General features: G+C 37.8%; 1 protein-coding gene across 1 annotated transcript in view; it reads left to right on the top strand.

Annotated features, from left to right (window-relative positions):
- The window catches only part of LOC145776624 (uncharacterized), a 28,891-nt gene extending 25,231 nt beyond the window's left edge, over window positions 1–3,660 (top strand). The window contains exons 11-12 of the mRNA XM_082587853.1: window positions 261–559; window positions 812–3,660. Of these exons, the coding sequence (XP_082443979.1) occupies window positions 261–559; window positions 812–2,454 (1,942 nt within the window). The 3' untranslated portion in view covers window positions 2,455–3,660. The remainder of the gene's footprint in view (window positions 1–260; window positions 560–811) is intronic.
- Window positions 3,661–21,337: the final 17,677 nt, after the last annotated feature.

Raw genomic sequence — 21,337 nt, 5'->3', positions numbered from 1 at the left:
TCCGCATTTAGAATACCGTCATTACATATCGGCTAAATATATTGCAGGCATGCGTTGGCATGGTAATAACTTGATGGTCCTTCGCTATTTTTGAGGTTGCGAATTTCTTGCTGTGTCTACCTTCGGTGAGCGTGTTTGTTCAGAAAAGTGATACAACAAACTCCAGCACAAGTAAATCGAACACAGTGTATAGTTGGTGAAGGGGATGATCAACATTTTCTACTTACGAGCATTCAAAGTAAGATGTCAACAAATTGCAGGAAATTTCGAAACGCTATTCCTCCGCGCAAAAGAACACGTCGCTCTGAAAGTGGCTACAGCTTGTGGCTTCGTCGCCAACAGCGGAAGCTAAGTGAGGTTCACCCAGGAGGCGGTGACGCGATGTTCAGCGAGAGCGACATCGGTTCCGGGCCCACCACGGACTCTCCGTTTGGCTCTATGATGTCATGTACAACCTCTATTCCGTCACCGAAGCAGCTGAGGTGGGCTTTCAGAAGCAAAACCGTCAACGTCTACGGAGACAACACATCCGCCACGTCTTCAGTGCCTAGTCCTTCTGGTAAACAATGTACACAAGCGTCGCTATCCATCATTGCTAAAGTAGTCTATACTTTACTATTACATTGCTGTGCTTTTTTGTGTTTCGATAAAGCGGGTTTAAAATTATGCTATAGGGCTTTAGATGTTCATATTCCTTGAACACAGCAAGATGGGGGTCTGACATTAAGTATAATAACCTGAGGGCTGGTTTTCCGTGATATGAAGTTTGTTAGAACAACCGTTTGAGAAAGTTCATCTCCTTTCCATTTAGGAACGGAAGGCCTGGCAACCGATTCTGCAACATCTCCACCTCTAGGAATGAACTGGTTGAATGGAGGTGACTCTCGTTCGGGTCAAAACAATCCATTGTTGCAAGACAATTCCAGCCTGACCATTGGAAGGGGCAATTCTCACGCATCATCTGGCCGAGAAGAAACAATTACTCCATTTACTGATGATTTACGCAAAAGATTGCAAATTGTATCTCTGTCTTCCCCTGCTCCAGCATCTCCACTGACCGGAAGACACCAGAAAATTACCAACAATTCTTCATCTTACTCATCATCGAAACCTCAGCTTAGCTCAAAAACCAAAACAATGAAAAGACATGCCGAAGTTTTGAAAAAACAACTGAAAGAATTTAAAGCAGGAAAGAGCCAAAAATCTCACAACTTATCACAAAATCTGACAAAATTATCAGCTCCGGTGTCAGACGGTCCTGCATCGAAACACAAAATCTCTAGTTTAGAAAACGACCCGCTTTTGTGTCAACGAATACATCAAGCAACTCAAACCATTGTTCCTAATGAGACTCGAAAGAATAGCAGTGGGATATGGAATGCTTTGAAAACTTGGAAAACCAAGAAAAAAGAAGTGAAAGAAAGAAACCGAGATGAATTTCTTTTGTTACCCAAGGCGCAGCAACAGATGGTTTCTATTGGAAAGCAATGTGAGCCTCATAATGTCTATCATGGAAATCGAAAAGAGCGAAAACCAACTACAGCAAATTTTGTCGTTACCAATTTCGGCAGCACAATGTCAAAAGAAAACTCAAATACTTCGTTTCAATTTCTTGAAAGACCTGCAGCATCTGAAAAGCAACTAAAAGCAAACGATTCACTGCCACGAAAACCTGAAGTGTTTGGATGGGAACATCAAGATTGCACCAGCTTCAAAAATGACGATAAAACTTCTCATTTACTTCAGCCGCCCCAGATTGGAAACAACGCCGTGGCTGGCACCACTGATGATGATGATGATGAAATCGTCAGAAGCAAAACAAACCTTTACGAATCAACAACAAATCTTACAACAACTGACGAAAAATATTCAGCAACACTTACAAGTACGGAAGTACAAGTAGCCCATTTGCGTCCTCCAGCGGCGCATCGATTTACAGAAGCTGTCTCAGTTGTTGGACAGCATCTTGTCGACATTTCGGATGAATCGCATGAAAACGAAATAATTTCACACAAACCTGTAAAGTTATGTTCTATAATATCTCCAGCACAAGAAAGTGATTTCGGGGCTGACAATAAAATACTAAACGTTGTCAAAACTAGTCCGGCCACTTTTTGCGACTCGTTTGATAATACAACTCCTGAAGAATTAAGAAGCTTGACCGGTTTATCTCAGTCAAGCGTTTTGATAGTCGATGAAACGACAAGACAGTTCGACGAAACAGCATATCCACCCGAATCGTTACAGAAGGACAATATCGAAAATATGCAAATGAACCCACGTCTGAACAGTTTCTCAGATGATGTGACAATTTCTTTTTTACCCCAAGACGGCGTGGAGCAGTCATGCTTGGAGGCAAGCACGTTTGGACTTGCCATTATACCAGAGATTGCCAGTGACGACGAGAAATCAATTATATCTTCCCAAGATTTAGATAAAAGTGAAAATGTTTAATTTATAAAAGAGAATGTGTTTTTGTATTAATCTAGTTTAATTAATCTGTATTCTGTACCGTCTACTTTTTACACTGAACGTAGTATTCGAAACGTAGTACACTTCAAGTAGCTATCGATCTCAAAACTACACATAGTAGCAAATTAACTTTAACGTTTGATGGATGAAAATAACGTTTGATCCTTATGCATCAAATGAACACTAGGAGTGCTGGGCTATGCAATAACGTGTTAATCAATGGTAACGTGGTCCTTGTGACTTCATAGTGTTTCTACGTGTTTGGTCTTGTGAATTGTTTCAGAGCATTATTACCTCTCATCACCATGGTTATCCACTTCGTACCTTCGCAACATTCCTAGGAGTAGGATGTTGTAATATCCTCCAATCCGGAGCTACATTGAGGTCCATGACAAACGTTCCTCGTTGATTCCTCTACAATTTTGAATGTGCAATACAACTAGCGAATGAATTGTTCTAGCATTCTAGCATTACGATAACGAATCGAGAAAAAAGTTTGGTAGGCACAAGGCCAGATTTATCCAAATTCATTAAATTAAAACTAGATTGCTTTAGAAATTTTAGAGACAAGCTTTGATTTTAAATTGGACTTACGTTTCAAACAGTTAGTTTTCTACGACCGCAGAAGAGTTTCAATAATTTATTTGTTTACAAAATTTACATGACTTTTTCGCGTTTGAGAGGGCATTTAACTAAGTGCCCCTGGATCTTCTACCGCGCTGCCACACACCCTACCAGGAACAAATTTGTTCATAATTTGGCCTGCTCCATTCGAACATCCTCAGATTGTGAAAGCTCAAGTTTCCTGAAAGTGACACGATTAGTTTGTTGTGATATGATGCTTCATTTGTATGACTTACTCAAAATTTAGGAATGCATTAGTAAGTTTCTAAAACTTTTTGCTTGTTTTTATCAAATGTTTTCATTTGTTCTGTTGCGTATAGCTGACAAGGCAAGCAGTCGTAATTTGCTTGTTCACTTTTATATCGAGTTTTAATCGTCATGTTATTTTGATAACATAGTCAAACGTTAATCATAGGCCTATAACGTAGTCCATGAGTGGACGAGAATAACGTTCGATTGGTTCGAAAACAAGTTTAAAATTTGTATTGTTACATAGTATACTCATGCAGCGGATATGCATTTCTCAGTCTCCCATTCCAAAGAACTAGTGAAAGAGTATTCTGCAAAAACATAACCTTATTACAGAAACTAAATGATGACTTTTACTAAAATGCCTACTTCATATGTAAGTCTTTGAAAATGATAAACTGTTTGCGTGACCACCAAACTGGTCATGCCAAGGTGGCCTTCTATGCAATCATCTTCCTGTCAAACAGGATAGCGCGTATGCCTACCCATAACTCATGGCTGGGAGGTAAAGTGCAGCCTCTGAGAGATTCAATGAAACTTGGTGAAGCTATAACATCACCAATAAATAGCAGTACCAATGAATGTTTAGTTACGATAAGGTTTGAACGTTTGATGAAGCAGTTTGTGAACGCCTTGCATGGGAGTGTTAACCATTTTCTCTTTTGAAAGCAAGGTTTTAAGTATTTGAAAAGGTTTTGAAAATCTAAAAGCATTTAAGACAGCAACCTCAAGCCGAAGAAAAAACGACTCACTGACTTTAACACCATTCGTCATAGCACATGACTAGGGAACTGTGATCCGAAAGCTAGTACAAACCGCTACTACCACAGAGAACTCGCAGCATCAGGCTAAAGCAGGGGTCAAACTTTTTTCTCTGAGGGCCGGATTGCTGCGAGATTAACAGCTGCGGGCCGGATGCAAACTGCGAAAAGATATAGCCTATATCTATTTAGAATCTCCATTGACTTGAATTAAGCACAATAAATAACAAAGTCAGCGGTGGAATAGCAATGAAAATCAAAAGGTTGCTGGAAAAGTTACCCCCTGCTGTGATACACTACAGGGCATCGTGCTCTTGAAAAAACATTACATCTTTCCAAATTTGGCCTAGGCTAGGGTGTTTTCAACAACAAAGTTTGTGATGTCATAAGAAGAAACAATGTAGAAAAATCATTAGCAGGTTGTGTGTAGCTCAACAGCAACGTCAGTCCTTTACAAAAAGTTTGCTACAGTAACTTTTTTTCTTAACAGTTGTAGTGCAGCTGTTATTTCCGCAGCACGTGGCGGGCCGGATGAAGTCAGTCGGCCCGCGAGCCGTAGTTTGGTGACCCCTGGGCTAAAGCATATCATTTGTATCTACATTTGTGAAGTAAGCAACGATCATGCTACTAAAATGAAGCCAATGTAAGGTTTTGTGTTGGTCCTTGTGATGTCACACCATTTCCTTGGAATCTGAAAACTACCGAGAAATAGTTGAACACAGACTTTACAAGTTGCAATATAAAAGTGTGTTGAAACATTCGATTTTTTTGTGTCGTAAGGTCATTGCTATAGCCCAGTGGTTCTCAACTTTTTGTTGTCACGGACCCCTTTAGACAAATTATTAATTCTGCGGACCCCTACCTAAATTTTGCCTGAAACTCAATTAACATACTATTGACTATTGTAATAATTATGCTACTCAACTACACTGTACTGTGTCATATTGCATTGCCGCTATGAGTAGGCCTGCTGAGGCAAATATCAGGTTAATAAGAGAAAATATCAGGTTAATAAGAAAAAAAATAATATTTGCTCAAATAAGAAAATGAACGAATTGTTCAAGAAATGTCGGCAGTATTTGAATATTAAGGTGACCCAAAGTGCCATGCCGAAACTTTTTCAACGTAAGCAAATTTAATGAGAGGGCTGCTGTTGCCTTTCCTGAACTAAACGACTGAACTGTGGTTGAGTTTTTGACAATGCAACACACATGCCATCTTCAACGTCCAGGCGATTACGATGTTTAGTTTTTATTGTAACAAGAGCTGAGAATCCTGCCTCGCAAAGGTTAAGTGGTTATGAATGGTAACAAAACAATAATCGCTTGCTTTGTCAAGAATGGGTAGGTTTGCAGTTGTGAGCGCCAAAAATCTTCCACAGTTTTTGAATGAAATTCATTGCGTAATAACTCTTTTGATGTCAAATCAATTAGGTTAGGTCATCTTTACTGAGATCGTCATCGCTGATGTTGTTCAAGTCAAAAAGAAAAGGATTTCGAATCCATGTTTCAACTTCGTTCGGCAGGTGTTCTAAATTAAAATAACGTTGAAATGAGATTTGCAGGGTTTCCAAGTGTGCGCAAAATTTTTCTCTCATAGAGATTAAAAGAGTACATTCTCTTTGAGTTTCATCCATCAAGATAAGATCTTCTAATATTGGAAAGTTAGCGTAATTACCTGCTTCCAATCTGCGTTTCCAAACCAGCAACTTGGCTAAAAATGCTTTCAGTTTTTCAGCTGCATCAATTATTGTCACATCTGGTTCTTGAATGCCACGATTAACATTGTTAATATGACCAAAAATATCGGCTAAGTAGGCCATGCCTAGGGCTACCATATGTGCTCTTTTAGGAGGATTTGTCTTCTTTTTTCATAAAAAATGAATTGTCCTTCGAGGACACTTGAAAATGCTCAAATGTCCTCTTTTTTGCATTGCTATTATTTTCAACAAGGTTTTTTATTTATGTGACGTTTGGCGAAAGCTAAATAAGGCTAAGCAACGATACCAAAAAGGAGAAGTATGTTTTCTGTGAGCTGTGGCAGAAGTAGGCTATACTTGTTTAAGAAAAGCGTTTATTGACTTTGAAGTTGACAAGACATTGCTTGCTGTGACTGTGAGTATGGTAGATACATTTATTTCTGTGGCAAACCAAGGCAGTGTTACTCGGTGACCATGTCTGATGTAGTTCGACTCTTGTGTTGCCTATCTGGATGAATAGACCACTAATTTCATTTTCCGAGTTCACATCCTTTGATTGGATGCTTATTCTGTCTTACACCAAAGAATAGGATAACGCTTTTCAGCGGTGTGTGAATTGGGCTATCTGTCAGAGAAAAATGTTGGCATTGATGATGTTAAACTGTTGGATCTGTATAACTTACCAAAGCTAGTGCAAAGGTGTCTTAACTTGATAGTTAGCCCACATTAGCTTTTTTTAAATGATGGCACATTAGAAAATGGACAGAATAGTTCAAACATTGCAGAACTATGAATTTTTTAATGAATCGTTAAAAATCGAGCAATTATTCGTCTGCAACAGGCTATGGCTCAAAATTCAAATGTAAAACGCATGTTTTCTGTGAGGAAAATTAAATAAACAGGAGAACAGCAAAATGTTCATCGACTGAATCTGAAAAATAAATAGGTCATGTTTTTTAGTTGTCACTTTTGCTACATAGGCCTATGATCATCTAAGAAGGTACAAATTGTTTAAACGTAAAAATCCACTTGCATTTTACTTGCTTACTAAACATGTCTTCTTTTTGGGTGATGAAAATATGGTAGGCCTAGCCATGCCGTATAGAAAACTTTTACTCTCAAACAATTTTGAGAGGGGACTTCCTTTTGCTTTCAAAAGAGTTGATACCTCGTTTTTTAGCTGCTGCAGTCGTTTTAAAACTTCTCTAGATAACTAACGTACCTCAGAATGATACAAAAGTACTCCGTAATCTGACCCTACTTCTTGACAGAGCGCTTTAAAAGTACGGTGGTTTGCAGTTCTGCTTTTGATGAAATTAACTACTTTCACGCAATTCGTCAGAATTTCTTTGAAACTTGCTGATAAAGTTTTTGCTGCTAAGGCGTAGCCTACCTGTGCAAGAAGCAATGCGTAACAACTACGCGAGGAGCTTCGTTTTTTACTAAAGCAGCAAATCCGGATTTGTTCCCGAGCATAGCTGGTGCTCCATCCGTGAATATAGAACAAACTTTTTTTTCCAAAATTCATCACGGTAATCACGGACCCCCAAATGCTTTCTCACGGACCCCTAAGGGGTCCGCGGACCCCAGGTTGGGAACCACTGCTAACCTATCAGAAATAAATAGTATTTGCGCTTTGATTTAATTAAATTTTGTGTTGGAAAATCTCTTACTTCCCGCTTAAAATGCTTAATCTGTTGAGCTTTTGCTTGATATTCACGTGAAACCTAATTTAAGCACAGATGGCTTTCTGGGTAACAATTGCCCTGTTTTAAAACATCGCCACAAAAACAAAAGAATACTGTGTAGAAATGCCTGGGCAGACAAATACAGTCTGATCGAGGTTATTGCAGCATAAAGGCAAACAGAATGTCAAATTTGCTGGTTTTTGGCACACTTTTTAAGCAAAAATACTAAAAATTAGAGTAATTCAAAAACACCAATGTCTGTTTGGATTTAGCGACCCCAAAATATCACGAAGTTAAAGTAAGCCTACAACAAAGAGATTTAAAAAAAATAATACTTTTCAACTCTGGTGCTACAGAAGAATATTAAAAATGTCAGATAAAACACATTAGCCTACTATTAGAAAAAGAATTAGAGTACAAGATAGATGGGCAAACGATTTAGCCAAATAAAACATGAAATTTGCGGGACATATTTTGAGAGGGTCAACAGGACAACTACATCAATTAGTTATTGAAGGTGTGGTGGAAGGAAAAGGTGCAGGGAAAGGAGACAAACTTGAGGAAAAGGTGTAAAACAGTGGGCTGACGTGTCAAGCATCGGAAAAGCAAAAAGTGTAGCGGAAGATTGTGACATATGGAAGCAATTGACAGCCAACCTTCGGCTCGGAGACGGCACATGATGACAATGAAAGTGTTTTAAAACCGTGGAATCTTATTTGACAACTGCATGTATGTTGACCAGTCTCACTATTATTATTTATGTTGTATAAAACCATCACGCTAGATAATGTGATTTCTTTGTGACTACGGTCAAAATGTTAGTTTTGCCCAGGAACCAATGGCATTCCAGGCCCAGGCACCAATGGCATTCCAGGCCTGCCAAAACAGGACACATATTACGAATAGAAAGGAGGAGATACTCGTCAAATAAACGGCGAATAATTACCAGATCTTTACCACATCAGGGTCAGATAGTGGCCGTCTGAGATTAATGTAATTTGTTGTGCTAGTTAGTTACACATCATTGTGTTTTGTCTGAATATCACCCCTCCCAAAGCTACTTGCTGGATCCGCCCCGGTCTGAAAATCATTAATTTCTTCATGTTTATTAGCCTTGTTACGTCATAAGTTACGACACAACATTGATTACCTTAGAAATAACACACGCATTGTCTTTCTCCCCTGATCTTATGATAATCATCCAGTGATATAAACCTCAATTCTGTCGTGAAAGTTTTTACTAGTTTAGGCTTTAACGCGGCATACGCGCAGTCGCGACATCTGTTACGGGCGGATGCGTGAGCAATCAATTTAGTTTCATGTTACTTAGATTCACTTACTAGAGGAAGCAGAATCGGAAATTCTACAAGCCTGCTACTTTTTGGTCTGGTAGATATTGGTTATCAAGAAACATCAAGGAAAGATTGAGTACAGGACAAAGACAGAAGATCTAGATGAAAAAAGGTCGCGCTGTTGCCTGAGCAGCTGAAGAAAAGCAAAATGTTCTTTAAAATCAGAGAAAAGTATAATTTTCAATTATTATAAGTTCTTCCTTTACTGAGTAAGTTATCACACAAATTATTTTAAAGGATTTTATCTCATTCTGCGGTGCAAACAAAAATAGATAGCAACGTAAAGTAGACTATTCATTATAATGCCAGCAGCAAATACATAAATGTTTTCAACAACATTACTCCAATTATAGTAGGTTAGGCCTATCTAGCATTTGTGAATCGTTTAAAAACTACTTTATGCTAATAAAAGCGAACCGCAATCTATTACAAAAGCTAGTTTACCTTGCGCTAACATCAAACATTAGAAGATTACGTCTACGTCACAAAACAAATGAAGGTCTAGCACAGTGGTTCTTAACCAGGCTTCGTCGAATCCCTGGGGTTCGACGAAGCTGTTTCAGGGGTTCGGCGCGAACGTCCTCTGAAACATTAAGGAAATTATTTTTTGTTAAGAAATCGAAGGAAATTTTTAGCCCTTTTACTTTAATATATTTGTACTTTTTTGTAGGCGTAGCCGGTTTACTCAAGGTTTTGTATTGACTGACGGTAGTGATCAGTAGCCAGCCATCAGCCAGTGCCGGTAGGCCTACATTTTATTTCTTCACTGTATTAAGACACAGATATTTATGCTAGAAAAAAGAAAGGCTCATGGTGGCCACACCATTTTAAATGTAAACATTAATAACAACGAATGATAAAAGTAAGCACGAAGACAGCGCACTTCTAACAGTGTTCATTTCATGCGCCAGGCATAACATGTTGAATAATAATAATATCTTCATCTGTTGTTTAACTTCAGCCTAACATGCCTGCCGAAAAACGTTTTGGTGCCAACAAATCGAAAGTTATCTTCTTATTACAAAAGTTGCCCTTGAAGTTCTCATGCCATTCGTAACCACTTATTTATGCGAGTATGCGTTTTCTATTCTGGTGGATGTTAAAGCAAAAAACGAAACCGGCTTGCATGCGAAAATGAAATGAGAATTGCTGTTTCCGAGACAAAGCCTCGAACCTCACTGTTGGTCTCAGAAAAACAACAACAGAGGTCTCATTGATACAATAATGTATAACTATTAAATGTGGTAGATTTTTGTTTTTGTGACTCAGCGAAAATTTGGGGTTCAACGAAAGCTTGCAGATTAGCGTAAGGGTTCGGCAGGTTAGTAAAGGTTAAGAACCACTGGTCTAGCAGGTGATGATTCAATCAAATGTGTTATTCAACAAAAATACAAATGCAATGCAATCCAACGGCCACTCACCTCGATCCATCACGAAAATTGGCCAAGAGAGTTGAACCAATTTGGAAACCGCCTTCTTGCTTCTTACTCATAATATCACACACTTGTGTGTTGTGATATGCTCTTGAAAGATCCAGTTACTTAGATGAGAGATACACTTTGGGTCTTGCCTTAGACATTCATCTTTCTGCAATGCGATGAGTGTCATTACAGAAATGGTGTGTGTGCTGATGCGGCGATTCGAAAGCAACCTGAATAACAAAGTAAATTAGTAGCCTATTATTCTTTAGTTCTTTCGCTCTTTTCGTTTGTGTTTTCTCAGTTTAATTGAAAAAGTCAAGAGGTTCTGAAGGGCCCAATTTTTGATACAATGTCCTAGAATATGACAAATATTAGAATTCCATATTTTTGTCTTCAATTTACTTCAATTTTTTGATATATTATTGGGGATATGACATAACTTCCATAACTAAACTTTGGTATTTCAGCTTGTCATCAGCTTTTTCTTTTGTTTTCAAATTATATGGAACCAATAGAATTATTGAGCGTCGCATTGCTTGAAACTGCGACGGAGATGTTTATAACTTATACCTGTTTGGTTTTGGTGTAAAGTCTTCAATCTTGATGATTGCGCATTTTTATTTACAAAACCGAGAATTGAGTTGTTTTGATTAATGTTTTAGAAATGTTGCAAAAAGATGTAATTTTACATTATTTTCTAATCGCACAATACATTTTGTTGATGACGTACAGCAATGAATAGTACGAAGCCATTACACAATTTAGTTTATTTTGCAAAAGAAACAAACTAATTTGAAAAATAAAGTAAACAATATCACACCAAATCAGAAGAATCGGTTTATAAATTTATAAATTTATAAATTTAAAAATTTAAAAAATTTAATAAATTTAAAATTTTTTTCATCATAATTTGAAAAACTTTGTCAATTTGTTGTCGAAAAGCAACAACAGGCGAGTTCTTCGCTCCTCCAGACATTAGACACGACCAGACACGCACTATACGTTTATATTCGTTTTTATTTTTTTATTATCTTATTTATGTTCTAATTAATTTATAAAATTAAATAAAAAGAAGAAAAAACGATTTTAACCATCTTTGTCATTCTTGCTGGCATCCAACCTGCTGAGCTTCGTCGCGAAGAAGCCACTCTGTCCCTTGATCAAGAACATTGGAGCCCAATCATATTTTTCACTCTGAGCTGTCTGCTCCTACGCACCCCTGTCAACCAAAATCAAGACACCCATTTGTGCCAGCCGCTCAACTTCTGATCAACGAAGTCAATTTGATAAACAAACAAAACATTTCTGCGGCTAATTAGGCGGACCATAAATGGAATTCTGAATGGAAGTCAAGTACCACCAGATTCCATTCTTTCATCTCCGACGCCGACAGCCCGACACCCGTCCCATCGGTTTGACACTACAAATACAGGCATGGGTGCGCCTCAATCGTCTCCGTACGAACGTCGGGCTTTCCGCTCAACCATGCGGCAATGGGGAATGGCTTCTTCCTTATCCTGTAAATGTGGTGCCGAGGAACAGACCGCCGTCCACAACATGAATAACTGCGCCATTTTCAAGCCACCTAATGGAATACAACGTATGCGCGTCATGGATGATGAAACCAAAGACTGTCTGCTCTCTAGTAGCCTTCCAGTGTATTCCTGAAACCTTGTGAATCTGGGATGGTATAGAAACAGGTCCTCGGTTCTAAAGGCTCATTGGACATAGATTGCTATTATTATTAAATTGAGCGTGATAAAAATGTATACCATAAGAGAAGATTCTTGCAATGCTTTTCACAGCTATTTGCTGTCAATATCAACTATCCATCAGATGAACTTAATCAAACAACATTTTTTTTAAAACTGTTGTTATGTTTATAAATATGAAAGTTTACTAAACATTTGCTAAGTTTTATTTCTTTATGAGTTTATATTATTACTATGACTTTTCACTCAACGTGGCAAGGCCCTGTATAAAAAAGCTCCGTATGAACCAACCCGGTGCTGTCTAATGTCATTTACAACCTGAGTCGATTGACCATAGCACTATCAAAGTAGGTTGATAAGAAAGCTGTGACCAGAATTTCATTACTGTTTATCAAAACTGCACATTTGAGGCAAAGTGATTGCTATTTTCAACAGTTATTCAGTTCTTTCTTACATTTGTTTTACGTTTGCAACGTATCAGTCGATGTAACAAAGAACAAATTTTTAAGTTTAAAAATACATCATCGCGTAATGATGCATTGTGACGTTGTCTGACGGTCAATAGTTTTTCTGCTTTTGGTTTCGACTACGCATGTGAACTATAATGATCTTGGAGGTCTGGGAGAAAGCATTTGGGGGTCCGTGATTACCTTGATGAATTTTGGAAGAAAAAATCGAAAAGCAATCTTTTTACTTTCATTTCTCTATTTAAATGCAAGTATGTTAAGTACACCGTACTTTTAAAGCGCTCTGTCAAGAAGTAGGGTCAGATTACGGAGTACTTTTGTATCATTCTGAGATACGTTCGTTATCTAGAGAAGTTTTAAAACGACTGCAGCAGCTAAAAAATGAGGTATCAACTCTTTTGAAAGCAAAAAGAAGTCCTCATTCAAAATTGCTTGAGAGCAAAAGTTTTCTATACGGCATGGCCTACTCAGCCTATATTTTCGGTCATATTAACAATGTTAATCGTGGCATTCAAGGACCAGGTGTAACAATAATTGATGCAGCTGAAAAACTGAAAGCGTTTTTAGCCAAGTTGCTGGTTTGGAAACGCAGATTGGAAGCAGGTAATCACGCTAACTTTCCAATGTTAGAAGATCTTATCTTGATGGATGAAACTCAAAGAGAATGTACTCTTTTAATCTCTATGAGAGAAAAATTTTGCGCACACTTTGAAACCCTGCAAATCTCATTTCAACGTTATATTAATTTAGAACACCTGCCGAACGAAGTTGAAACATGGATTCGAAATCCTTTTCTTTTTGACTTGAACAACATCAGCGATGACGATCTCAGTAAAGATGACCTAATTGATTTGACATCAAAAGAGTTATTACGCATTGAATTTCATTCAAAACCTGTGGAAGAATTTTGGTGCTCACAACTGCAAACCTACCCATTCTTGGCAAAGCAAGCGATTATTGTTTTGTTACCGTTCATAACCATACTTACCTTTGCGAGGCAGGATTCTCGGCTCTTGTTACAATAAAAACTAAACATCGAAATCGCCTGGACGTTGAAGATGACATGCCTGTTGCATTGTCAAAAACTCAACCACAGTTCAGTCGTTTACTTCAGGAAAGGCAACAACAGCCCTCTCATTAAATTTGCTTACGTTGAAAAAGTTTCGGTATGGCACTTTGGGTCACCTTAATATTCAATTACTGCTGACATTTCTTGCACAATTTATTCATTTTCTTATTTGAGCAACTGTTTAACTTGATTTTGCCGCAGGAGCCATAGCGGCAATGTCATATGACACAGTACAGTGTAGTTGAATAGCATAATTATTACAATAGTCAATAGTAGGCCTATGTGAATTGAGTTTCAGGAAAAATTTAGGTAGGGGTCCGCAGAATTAATATTGGGTCCATGACAACAAAAAGTTGGGAACCACTGATCTGCAGTATACACGCAGGCCTTGCTAAAGTGCGAAATCAAGGCCTGACTGAGGGCCGATGTAATTTCGATTTTGAACTTTAAGCTAAATTTACTTCATATCCCTTTGAAATGACAGTTTTGAGAATCCAAATTGTCAAAAGTGTGATCACTGAATCTCAAATTGCTACAAAACGTCTAATACGTTAAGAATAGGCGGTTGCCCGCAGGTTGGGCGCTTTTACGCACAAATGGGCTACTTTTCATTTCTCCAGGCGCCAAAATTTGCGTTGAGCGCGCTTTTTTGGCTGGCACCCAATTGGGCTACTTTTTTTTTTTAAATACAATATAAATTTTTATGTAAAATTTGTATCATGTTTAAGATTTTTACCTGATTCGTAGTTTTATTCGTTATTTCATGGAATAGCAGCATTTTAGGAGGCCTCTGTCAGGCAGGGTTACCAATTTGGTATAAAGATGCCAATTTTCAAAAATGTGAATGTTTAAGCTTTAATATCTCGCAACTCTGGCAACCTAAGTGATCCAGGTTTCCGTGAAAATGCAGTCGACATCACTATCAGTTCAGTTTGTTTTTATTTCTTACCTTCACAATGAAAACAATATATGTCAAAAATAGCAGGGTTCTAGAAAAAAGTAGAAGCGACAAAACACTGACGCTATAACATGCTCGATGCCAAAGCCGGACAATCAGCTTAATCTATAGCATGGTCGCAACACCTAAAATTTTTATGAATTTAGAAAGATGAGGAAAAAAAGGCTAGTGAATTTTTTTTAATATTTTATATGAGTAAAAAAACAAGATATTATTATTTTATATGAGTAAATTGAGTTATGAGTATATTATATGAGTAAAAAACAAGACAAAATGATAGTTGTTGATCGACTTTGGTGGGTTATCAAAGTTGTTGATGGTCTTGAGGGGAACACTCATGATGCGTTACCGTAGATCAGGGGTCACCAACCTTTTTTGCATGCGGGCCACTTTGGCATTAAGGAGAGCTGTGGCGGGCCGCACTAATAAAATGTTAAGTAGGTTGACTCTTATGCTAGAAAAAAACGCATTTCGTACCCAGTATCCAGCGTTACATGTTGTTCATATTTATGTTAGAATAGCCTACCGCAGCAACAAAATTAATCGAACAACGCTACTGCCAGGCCAAGCTCCTTTTACAACACTTTTGACTTTTTTAACAATGCCTAATAAACGAGGCCACTTGTTTTGTGCACTTATAGCGAGACGAGCGGTTTCATCAGAATATTCATCGCCAAGCAAGAGTGGTGTTGTTACTTCGCTTCGCAAAAGATATCTTGCAATTAACAGTTTCAGTAAACAAGGAAATGTTTGACACATCGCAATACAGGCAACAATAGTGACCTGTAAACATATCAGCGAAAAATAGGCTCCAATAACAGGGAAAAAGAAACCAGGTACCATGAAACAATCGCTTGGGGAAATCACCGAAAAATCGTAATTCTATCGTAATTCATGAACAGTCTTCCCTCTAAAAAGGCAATGAGTTGGTTTTTCATCCTTTTTGTGAGAGTCTATAAAACCGTCTTTCTTATATTATAGACAACTGTCACTTGCGGTGCTTATCAGCGTGGCAAGAATTTGAATCGTGAAGCGTTTCATTTTTCTTAAAAAAAAAAAAACGTGTTGCAGTACTAAGCTAAATATTTTCATAATACAATCAGAAAAAGTCTCTAAATTTATATATAATATTTTGCCAATTTATTATAAATTGAGTTGGCACACCGACCTATTTTGCCCACAAAAACTTGCATAAAGAGAACACTGCTCGTGAAACACAATAACGGTGAAACTCGCACTAGTGTTTGCATGACATTTGCAAACTTAAAATAAGCAACCCTATGCTCACAGACGATTTTGAAATTCAAAAACAGACGTTTTAATCAACCACTGGGACAGTGACAGTCTGGCTGTACATCGCATTGGAATAACTTTAAGCAACCCCCACCTAGAACAACAATCTGATTGGTCGGTCGGTGGAATCGTATGCAATGCGAAAATATGCTTTCCGGAAAGTATTTTTTGCCTTCGTTCTCTTTAACTCCCCAAGAAAAGTATTTTTGGTTATACTTGTACGCTGATACCTTCCGCGGGCCGCAGCGATACAGCGTGGCGGGCCGCATGCGGCCCGCGGGCCGCCATTTGGTGACCTCTGCCGTAGATCATCACGAAAAGCAATTAAACCACTTTTTATGTTAGGTACTTGTTTGTAGTTATTTTAACAAACAGTTGAGTGAATGCATGGTTGCCAATCTGTCTGAAAGATGTGAAGAACTGGAAAAAACACTTATAGCTTGGGACTGATGATTAAGCGCTCTGGAAGAATTTTGTATAATAGCCTAACTTATCTCTTTGCTTGGGCTCCATTTTAGAACCCCCAAAAAATTGGGCTACTTTTGGGCTACTTTTTGCATAAGCTTGAGCTTGATTATTATTTGAAGTTCTACAAATTATTATAGATTCTAAAACTAAAATAAGAATGTTTTTATAATTAATGCTTTTTCTATAATACCGGTAGGCCTAATAGAAAAACTGCCAGACACTGTAATATATTCTGTACGTATGTGCTTCCCTTGGCATTAGCAACCGTCTTTGGCTTTGCCTTTTTGTGAAATAGAGACTTCTTTGTTAATATTGTTCGTTCTTATAGTTCGTTGAACATTGTATGTTGAATTTGTACATTTTTCCACCAGGCAGCCTACATGTTTGTGTTCTGTTTTTATCATTAGGCCATCACAAATGGGGACAGCCTAGGCCAAATTTGGAAAAATGTAATGCCTTTTCAAAAGCACGATGCCCTGCAGTGTAGGGGAGAGTGGGGCTAGTCGGAAAGATTTTTTTTTAAAGTGATGCCTGGGGTTAGTTGAAAAACGTCAGTTTAATGCCCACTAATGAACTGGATGCTCTTTTTTTAACCAACAAACATTTACATGGGGTTGTAAGCAAATATGTTTACCTGCTTTAAAATTAAATGCAATGAATTCTACACCTAATCATCGTAAAACCATTTTTTAATAAACGCATTGTTAAAACTTGTGATGCCGTATATATAACACTTTCCAAGTTATTCAAATTAAAATTTAACAATGTATGTCTGCTTAAAACAAATACATTGGAGCTTATACTACTTATTATCATACCACGACGATATACTCGTGTCGTACTACATAGTCATACCGTTATCAAACCATTTTCAAACTAACCCCACCCACTATTTTCCAACTAGCCCCATTAGCATTAGCATATGACAAACTATTTTTCCTAAAATATGCAAGCATGGCGCATTGGACTAAATTTTTTTTATGTCTTAGTGTTGTTGAACACCTATAGCTGACACACACCAAAAAACTTCTGCCTATCTTTAATGATATCGACGCATAAGATGTTTTTTAATTGCCAAAAATTTTACTTCGAAAGTAAGAAAATAGAAAATTGTCAGCCAAACAGGTATAGGCCTACCTTGACTCAACAAACGAAACTAACATGGATTATGTGTTTTTATAAACTACTTCACATGTTGGCAGTAAATATTTAAAAAAGTTATCGGGAGTTAAAAAAATGATCATTTTTCAACTAACCCCGCCTTCCAACTAACCTCACTCTCCCCTATCACAGCAGGGGATAAATTTTCCAGCAACCTTTCGATTTTCATCACAACTTTGCTATTCCACCGTTGATTTTGTTATTTATTGTGCTCAATTCAAGTCAATAGAGATTCCAAATAGTTGTATATCTTTTCGCAATTTGCATCGGCCCGCAGCTGTTAATCTCGCAGCAATCCGGCCCTCAGAGAGAAAAGTTTGGTGACCTCTGTACTAATAGAAAGCTTTCGGGTGGTGATTTTAAAAATTATTTGTCAAATATTTCGAAAACTATAGAGCCAGTTGGAAAAACCAAGTACATTTTCGGAATCAAGAGCCTTGAAATATTCTAAAATGACTCTCACAGTTTGTGCCAATTTTTTTGTTAACCTGTGAAGGCTAATGAGCTGGGACAAAATCAGAGGGACAATGAACAAATCCAATTTATCCTCAAAGTATCGGCTGAGCAATTGAGCATGGCAAGAAAGTGCGTCTAATAACTAAAGCTGCACTTGTTGAGAATCAGAAGGTCAGAGTATTGTGAACACGCAAAAAAAGTATTTATCATATTATTAGCCTATTCAGCTATTCTAGAACATTTAACAATCTCTAACAGTTTGTGTGACCTTCGTGTTAAAATATCAATCGAACTCATAGCCACATAAGATTTCATTTGCATTGAGCATACATTATGTGCCGCTTAAAACAAAAAATATTTTACAGAAAGTGTTTTAAGTCAAACGAAACTAATGTAACGGGGCGCCTTAACCAACATAAATGTTCACCTACATATATTAGGAATCCTATCTTTGCAATCAAGAATTTTAAAATGTCAAACATAAATGAGGATACAAAAAATTTATGTCCAACATTTCCCCAATTCCTGCAATGTAAAGTGATGTGGATAAATTAATTAAACCAATGTCGACTTGAAAACAAAAATGCCTCTGCAGTTAAAATTCCATTAAAATTAAAATTCCAGCAATTAAAATTCCAGTAAAATTCTTTACTGGAGAAGAATTCCTCCACTGTTGAGAACCCATGCGGCCTAGCTGGAACGCTCAGACATACAGTACTTCAAACTCCACTAAGAATAACCGATTGATCGTGGAAGTTTGAGAAAGACATTAGACAAAAGACAAATTACACAAATAAAAGGGTTGCTAAACTTCGTTGTTTGATTTAATTTCAAAGTCATAATCAGTAAATTTCTTCGCGTTCACTTTCAAGACGTCATTGAGTGCCTTGTGAAGGCACAGTTACATACCTTCAGTGTGATCTTTCAAATGCTTTTATCTTCGCATGAACCTCTTACTTCTTTGCCATTCCAAAGATCAAGGAGCTCTGCCTTTGACCACCCTTGAGCAGTGGGGGCGACTCGGTCTTGAAATAGCATTGCAGGCGAATAAAACCTAATGTTTGCCGTTTTGACATATTTGCCAGTTTGAAGAATAGATACCCAATTCGTGCAGTTTTCCTTGCGGTAAGGAAACCATAGTGATGCCAGATGTATTGGTGGAGGAAGCTGTTGGAAAACATAAGCTCTCTAACAAGTTACAGTAAAAGCGAGTTTTGGGTCTTGCCTTAGACATCCATCTTTCTGCAATGCGATGAGTGTCATTACAGAAATGGTGTGTGTGCTGATGCAGAGATTCGAAAGCAGCGTGAATGACAATAGATGAGATCACACCTTTCTTATCCTTGCTTATCTTCATCACAAAGAAGCTACGCTCACCTGCCGGGCTATTAATTTACTTACCTGCTCCAAGATGTACGAGTGCTATAACCAACGATGGCTTAAATGAGGTACCTGTTTTACCGATGGCAAAACTGATCAATCATTTCCATAAGATCGACTAATTGAAGACCATCATGAAAGCACTGAGTGGAAAAACTCCACAGGCCTCAAATATTCAATTTCGTTTAGCCTATGCGTTACGAAATGCATTTGCTAAAGTCTAGGTTTGGTTTAGTCACCTACGTCAGATTACGTAGTTCAAACTCACACAAATAGCGATGACATCTATTTGCAATCCGTGAAGTTTAGTGTGAAAGAATAAACTACAGGTCACGTCATCAACTATACAATCGACTGCGCTCTATAAGAGACGCGCAACCTGCCTGAAATGATTGGACACAATGATTTACGCAGAACATTTCGTGAGAGTTAGACAAGAGCCTACTATTTCGTATCGTCACATTCTTCATTTTCGTCTTTTGTTTGATTTGAGATCAGCCATTTTAGTCTTCTTTTTAAGCTTCAACACTTAGCAGCGTGGGACTACCGAAGACTCACCAGTGATTAACGAGTTGAATAATCGCAATGAATTGGATTGAGTCTCTCTGTTCAGTTCAGTTCAGTTGTTTTTATTTCTGACCATCATATCAAAAACTTGGTACCAACTAGCACATAATCATGTAAATTGGCATGAAAAGAGGAAGGCTTACGCTCTGCAGTGGGCTCTCACAGGCTGAAAATAATTATGATGATGATATCAAAAACAATACACGTCAACATAGCAAAGGTCGAGAAAAAGGTAGAAGCGACAAAACGCGAACGTTAAAACGTGCTTATTGTGACCGAAGTAAGTTATTGAGTTGAAAAAAATTTGGCATTCTCTGTATTTACTTATTTGGCAATCTCTGTATTTACTTATCTTCGTCGTCGTGGTCGTCGTCGTGTGAGTCTCTGCAGTCAAGGGTCTATCCTTTACCATTTGGGTAGAGAGGTAACTCTTTTAAACCTTTTAGTACAGAGGTAACTCTTTTAATAGTCTGTCTATCCTTTACCACCCCAGATTCACGATGTTCTGGTGGTACTTGACTTCCATTGAGAGTTTCATTCCTTCTCCGCCCAATTAGCCTAAGAAATATGTAGGCTATTTACTATTGAGTTGAATTGAGTCTTTCTGTATTTACTAATGAGTTGAATTTAACTTTCAATAGGAAACAGTTATTTTCAAGGGATGATTTTCGGGTTTCTTTTGAGGTGCTGGAGGTGAATCATCTTGGCTTCAAAACGGTTGTTCCTAAACTACTGTAGTTCGATGTTGAAGTTTTAAATGAGTTAAATTAAATGAGATCTTGACAAGCGTTGCACCTGGCATCATCTACGCAACACCCATAGATGAGTGTCAGTGACATACGAACTGCTGAGCCAAGTAACCCTGTGAGCTCCTCTGAGAGAGATATGGGAGAGTCTACTGAAAAAGTAAAGATATTTTCTAGGGTTTTCCCAGACAGCAATACCAGAGAGCTTGACTCTAATGCAGCTTCCTTTCATACACATTGAATAGTAAGGAAGGATGAGTCATACAGTTTCATGCTCCAACTCATGTTTTCCTAGCTGGTCTTGATTCAATTTCCTACAAAACCTCATATGCACTGTTCAATCATGCTGTTCATTAATTCAGCTAATGTAAAATTTGTAATATCTGACGCTGCAATGTACGATGCCTGATGTCAGGCAGCACCTTGACCGGTTAACCGCAAGGTTGTTCGGTGCTGCCAGACCTTTCTATTGCTATATTTTGATTTTTATGTAATTGTGTTTCTTTTCTCGACTCGTATTAGAAAGGCAAATAAACAAATCTCTCTCTCTCTCTCTCCAACTCCATCGTGGCGCAAGGTAGCCTACTGAGATGTGACTTTCGGTGTTCAGTTTACTCTTGAAAGATTTGACGGAAAGTCCTTATTGATGCAACTTAGTTTTTAGCGGACGAAGAATTCTTGGTTATAATTGTTGTTATTAGAACAAAAATTTATATCTTTCTTAACCTCGATGTAGACCAAACAATTAGGCTTATCTGCTGATAAGTGATAAAGAAAACTAGATAGGCTAATAC

Source organism: Aplidium turbinatum, chromosome 9 (assembly GCF_918807975.1).
Source record: "Aplidium turbinatum chromosome 9, kaAplTurb1.1, whole genome shotgun sequence".
Lineage (NCBI taxonomy): Eukaryota > Metazoa > Chordata > Ascidiacea > Aplousobranchia > Polyclinidae > Aplidium > Aplidium turbinatum.
This window is presented reverse-complemented; position numbering and strand designations above follow the sequence as displayed.